This window comes from Haemorhous mexicanus, chromosome 11, assembly GCF_027477595.1.
Source record: "Haemorhous mexicanus isolate bHaeMex1 chromosome 11, bHaeMex1.pri, whole genome shotgun sequence".
Lineage (NCBI taxonomy): Eukaryota > Metazoa > Chordata > Aves > Passeriformes > Fringillidae > Haemorhous > Haemorhous mexicanus.
In genome coordinates this window covers 7925344-7931343 of record NC_082351.1, presented here as the reverse complement: position 1 = coordinate 7931343, position 6000 = coordinate 7925344, and the positions used below count along the sequence as shown (strand labels likewise).

Genomic DNA, 6000 nt, shown 5'->3' with positions numbered 1-6000 from the left:
GAGCTCCGCGGGGCCGCCGCGTCGGCAGGGCCGGAGCCCGCGGGGGCCGCGCGAGGAGAGGCGCCGGGCCGGCGGCGAGTGGCCGTTGAGGGGAGCGGCGCGGCGGCCGGCAGCGCCCGGGCGGGCGGGGGGCGACCTCCCCCCCGCCCCCCGGCAGCGGCGAAGCGACCCCTGAGGGCAGCCCCGGCCGGAGCGTGGGGCGGGGGCTGCCGGCGCGGCGCCCCCGCTGAGCGCGGGGGGAGGAGAAGCCGCCCCCGCTCGATGAGCGGCGCCCGCCCGCCCGCCGCGCTCTGCCCGGGGACCGGCGGCCGCGGCCGAGCCATCCGGCAGCATGTGGAGTCCCACCGAGGAGGAGAAATACGGCGTGGGTAGGTGCTGCCGCATCCCTCCCCCGCCCCGCTTGCCCCCTCCTCTCCCCGCAGGACCCCGGGGCTGTGCTGTGCGTGTGGGGGGGCGGCTGTTCCCCTCCCCCGGGGCTGGCGGTGGTCGCGGCGCTACCCCTCAGGTGGAGCCGGGCAGGGGGCAGCGCTGCCCGCGGGCCTGTGGGGGATGCCCGGCGCTGCCTCCCCTGCCCTGCCCGCACCGCTGGATGTGCTCTGCGTGTGCTTCGGTTCGCGTTATTTCCCCGAGCGCCGCCGCGGCGACGCGAGAGACAAGCGGAGTTCGGGGGCCCGCGCTGGGGTCGGGATCGCACAAATAATAAGAAAACGAGTTGCTGAGCCCTTAATCTACTTAAGCGCCCGGTTCCCTTTTCCCTGCGTTTCCATCTGCGGAGCGAGGCGGTGTGTGGATGGAGTTGGGAAGGGGCCGGCGGCGCCGCGGTGTCTTTAGGGGGCGTCGGTGCTGCACCTGCCCGGCCGCGGGGCCGAGGGGGCGGCCGGGCCGGGGGCTGCGGCGGGCCGGGAGCGGGGCCCCGGGGCCGCTGTGCGTGCGGACTGCGCCGCTTTTTCGTTGGTTTGGGAAATCAGATTTTACAGTCGTCTGGCCTCGTGGTTGCTCTAATCTGAGGCATCACCGTTGCCGGCTTTGGTTTGTTATTTTAGCGTTTAAATCCCTGATAAAAGCAGAAATGTTACATCTAATGAAGTGGAAGATCCAGAATTTCTTTTACTTCTCTCTTGCTCATTTCGATTTAATTTTTTTTAAACTGTTGATTTGTATTATGATAATAAAAGCTACTACTGCTACCCTGATTAGTTACTTAAACGCCTCATTAAATTTATAGTTATCAGTTGTGCATATTGATTTTTAAGTTCCACAGTGTGTAGTCATGATTGATTTCTACAAAATATTTAAAATAGTATCAACAAATTTGCTACATTATCTGTTCACCGGATCACTTTATCCCACTTTAACAGAGGGATTTTGGCAATTAACTTGTGAGTAATTAAAAGCTTTAATGCCTCTTTGTTAAAATGCTTTCTGTTAATTTAATAATAAAAAAATACTTCTTAATTTTTCATCTTGTACAGCAAATATTTTGCTTAGTACATCCCACTTGTCTGCATAGCAAGGAGAGATGAAGCAAATCATTTTTGTTTAAAAAAAATAAATTCAAATGCAGCATCAGATGAGAACCTGTAAGTATAGGGTAATAAAAACAAGTGGCAGAAAATAAATAACACCTGGGAGTCGTTGCTTCCAATCCTGTTGCTGTGTCTGTTGGTCACTGGGAGTATATGAAGTTAACAAGCCCTGATACATCCCAGCTGGATGCACTCAGGAATACCAAATTGTTGTTTTGCTGGGGTTTTTTAATGTAGTTGATGCTGTACTTTTTTTCATACCTCATCTGCTGGGCAGAGGCCACTTCTGTTACCCTAGGATGAAACTGACTGCTATAATTGTAATGGATGCATCAGAAAATAATTATCTGTCTTCCAAATCTTGTTGTTTTCCTTGTGTTTCTGTAGTTGTTTTTCTGTAGTTGTTTTTCGTTGTAGGGTTTGATAGTCAGTCTTTGTTTTTGTTTGGCCCATGTGCTCAAATAAGAAAATCCTTGTTTTACCTTGATCCAAAAAACAGGTGAACTATTTTTTTTATGCAGATATTCGAAAAGAAAAGCTGGGAAATCTCCAGTCAGGTTGTAAACAAGTCTGGAAGAGGCATGTGGAAGGGAGAGCAGTGAATGAAAACAAGTGTGATTTCAGTGATGTTTCCTGGGCTGGAGAATATTCCTCTAAGGACGGGGATTTTTCAGCACACCTGTAGGTAGGGCTGAGGTAACAGCTGAGTTGTGCAAGTGTTGGTGATTTCTAGGCAAGCTTTTTTTATTCTTGAGTAGCTTTAATTACTTTTCCTGTAATTGAAATTTGTTGATAATCCTCCAGAGAAGGAAAATAGGTGAAAAATGCTGCTTGTACCTGGGGGTTAGTTACTACAAGTGAGGAGTGGCATATCAGTTTTTCAAGAGTAGATCTGTCATTGCTGTCTGGAAGGGTGATTTTTGTGTATTTTGAAGCAAATAGTCTGCAGAAAGTGTGGACCTGAGGGTTTGCTGCTGGGCGGTGCACTGGCAAAAAAAGGAGGGGGGGAGAGGGGAAATAGCAGTGTAAATTATCCTGATTCCACAAGTAATATGTGCAAAAATAATCTTCTTGGCATGAGTCACTGTTCTGAGCTTATGCCTTTGGGCTTTAGTAGTTTGGGTTTGGTTAGAGCAGTCTCTGTCCAAAAAACCACTGTGTGTTTTCTCTGTGCTCCTGCTGAACCATGCAAAGTTTTAAGATTTGCCTTTGGGTTAAGGCAATAAACTTTCAGTCCCTGTTGATGTAAGCTGAGTGGCATCAGTTATTTCTGCAACTGGAATACCACAAAGAGGTTTCTGGTGGAACAGAAAGGCACATCTGGGCATCCAGGCCCTAGACATAGCTGTTCTTGTGTACCAAGGCAAGGGAAAATAGCATTTAAAGTGGTTCATTCTGATGCTGTTGTCTTTGCTGAAAGTAGGTTGTGCTCTGCTGCCTTACCTGGGTGGCTGGCTCAGAGGTGATACTTCACAGGAACTGATCCTTCAGAAAGACACCACGTTCCCCTCTCAACACCTGGCTATGGAAGGGCTTGGTGTTCTGCACTGGCTTCCAGGGAGCACCAAAGGCATTTCTCCTCTGCTTGCTGGAGCCCTCAGCAGATAATCCTGTGCAGCCACAGGTGAATATGTGAAATTTCCTGATGGGAACGTTGGTGCCTTTTGGCCAGTTCTGGAGCTCTCTGTGCCTACCTGCAATTAAAAGAAGCTTTCCACACTTGCAGTTGTAGACCACCATTGTATTTCCCAGTTCTCATACAAATCACTGCATACATCTGCAGCAAAGATATTAAAAGATTGCTCAGGATATTTCTAAATAAATTAAACACTCTCCTAACAACCTTGAATATATCTTCCTTGATTTTATTTCTCAGCTGCTATAGCAACTACCTGGTAGCTGTTGTGAGTAATTCCCCTCTATTTAGAAATACTTATATTCAGTGCCTGTAATCCTAACTCTGCTTTTAAAACTTGAGACTCGCTGAAGCAAAGCAGACAGTTCTTCCACAGGTGCTTAAGATGGCCAGTGATGAACACAGTTAATCAGAATTCTGAACTGATTATTGAAGATAAGGCTCCCTAGCCCTCTAGTGTTTTAGTATTTTGACAGCAGTCTCTGGTCTCTAAGAAAATATTTATTAAAGTGATCTGATTAGTTAGTTTAGTCTTAAAAAGCAAGTATTAAATATGAATGTATTAAAAGGATAAGTTAAATAGAACTCTAGTAAACAACATTTGGCTACTGTGTAAGAGCTGATTATTTCATTAGGCTGTCAATCTTTACTCTTTTATTTTTGTGCAAGGAGCACATTTAGGTGGCTCTCAGGAAAGTTTTTTGTTTGTCTGTTTTTTAGTTTTGTTTTTTTAATGTGATTGATGTTGTATTAACAAACCACTTTGTATGGCTGACCATATTAAATATGTATCTGTTAAGTCATGGAGGAGAAGGAGAACCTGTCTGCATCAACAGAATCTGTTCTTAGTTTATTCAAAGAATTAGGGTTAAAATCTGTTGTTTTATTTTAAAATGCTTTTTAAATCATTATTTTCACTGCTTACTTGGTAACAATGAAAAATAAATGCATAAAACCACAGATACATACAACTAAACTTTCCCTTGTCCTTACTAAGAAGGGGTGGAACATCACAATGTCCTAGTTATGGTTTTGTACTGCAGCTTTTTGATCAGAATCTTGGTTTTCTTTTTTCCCCCCCATTGTCACTAAACCTTGGCTTGCACACTTCCAGTTCATATTTATGCTTGGAAAAACAGAGCTGCAGAACTTAGAAAAGTCTTCCTTCCTTCCTCAGGGCTTTTGGCACAAGACCCTGCCTTAGCTGTTGACACAAGAGGCAGCTGCTGAAGGGGGCTGTGAGTGGCACTGTGGTTTCACTCGCTCGCTGGAGTGGTTTGTTACAGGCTTAAAAATGAAGAGTTTCAGAGAGGTAGAGAAAAGTCCCTCTCTCAAATAAGGAAAATGTCCATTGTTTGTATAGGAAGCAGTATCAATCCTTGCATCAGGTGCTGTGTTAGGGACATAGGTTATATTTCATTTTCTCTCCTGTGTCCCTGTGCCAGGGGATGTAATTGTCTGGCAGCAGGAGGGAGGTGACTAAGGATATTCTTCAGGGATCTGTCTTGGAACCAAAGCTACGTGCAGGGATGCACTTTGAAACCTTCTGTGCTCCACTGCTTTCGGAAGTGCTGCTGGTACCTGGGGATTTGCTCAGGAAAATGGGATGATCCAGGGATTGGAGTAATTTCCACTTAGTACCTTGCTCCTAAGGGCCTTTTTTTTTTTAACCTGTAGGCCTTAAGAAAGAGCAAAGGAATTTGTCAGTCAGGAATCATAAAGCAAATGTATATGTGTTATTTAACTGGATGGGAAATGAATCACACCTTGAAATGTCTCTGGAAAAGAGCAGCTCCCAAGATGCACCTGATGGGAAACTATCCTATAGATGGGAGAGGTTACTAAAGTGTGGTGGGCAGCTTCAGCTCCAGAGTAGGGTAAATCTGGAATTCTGCAGGTGCTGCTAGAACTTGGAGATTAAATGTCCTGTTTTGGGCAAGAGATTAATATAATTTGGCTTGTCTGTCCTAGAAAGGACTAAGCCAAAGACATTGGTAAGACCAGCTCTCATGAAGAGCTGATTTGCAGAACTGGATGAGAACTAACCTGTTAGATATCACTACTTTGAGATTATCTAAATACCAGTTGTCCACAAATGCATTTGCAGTAGAAATTAGCCAAAACTTTCTAAATACAATAAGAATGAAGTTGAGAAGCAAATTGCTCAGAAAGGCAAGAAGTGAGATGTGTGTGTTTAACAGTTCATTGCATGGCTTGTATGGGAATGTGGGGGTGATCCTGGAGTAAGAAGTGATACCAGTGCAATATGGGGTTCAAATTTGGATGATTTGATGGGTTTTGGAGCAATTTTCTCCATTTCTTTGTTATTGTGCTGTGTTAAATATTCAGTTAAGACCTGCAGGACTTCAGCCACTGGCCAGTAGGGTGGGGGCAAAAGCACTTCCTCCCCAGCACAGAAGGGATTTTGTTTTTAGAATGATTTTCTAAGGGTGGAAACATTTTGTTATTCAGGCTTTCTGTCCTCACCTAACAATACATCCAGTAACAAGAGACATTTGATGATGCAAGTTGGCAATCTTGGACAACTTTTCCTCCATGTTTAATGGAAATAGGATTGGGTGGGAAGAACTTGAAATTGGAATTTCTGTGCATAGTAGTGCAGATTAAAAGCTTCTGACTTGCTGAAAAAAAAATGTTAATCAGGTTCTGTCAGGTGTTTCTTGTGTGCTTTGAGTTTAAATTCATTGTTCAAGCATTCAGAGTGAAATTAGTGGAAATTTAAAATTTCACTTTTGAACCACTTAAGGGTTAGAAAGTTGTTGTGTGAGTATGGGGTGATGGTGCAGGTTATGGTTTGCAACTGTATGTGGGAATAGA

At 45.2% G+C, this 6000-nt stretch overlaps 1 protein-coding gene across 2 annotated transcripts in view; it reads left to right on the top strand.

Annotated features, from left to right (window-relative positions):
* Positions 1 to 237: 237 nt before the first annotated feature.
* The window catches only part of DOCK3 (dedicator of cytokinesis 3), a 185570-nt gene continuing 179807 nt past the window's right edge, over positions 238 to 6000 (top strand). For both annotated transcript variants that reach the window (XM_059856243.1, XM_059856242.1), the window contains exon 1: positions 238 to 368. In XM_059856243.1, the coding sequence (XP_059712226.1) occupies positions 332 to 368 (37 nt within the window). In that variant the 5' untranslated portion in view covers positions 238 to 331. The remainder of the gene's footprint in view (positions 369 to 6000) is intronic.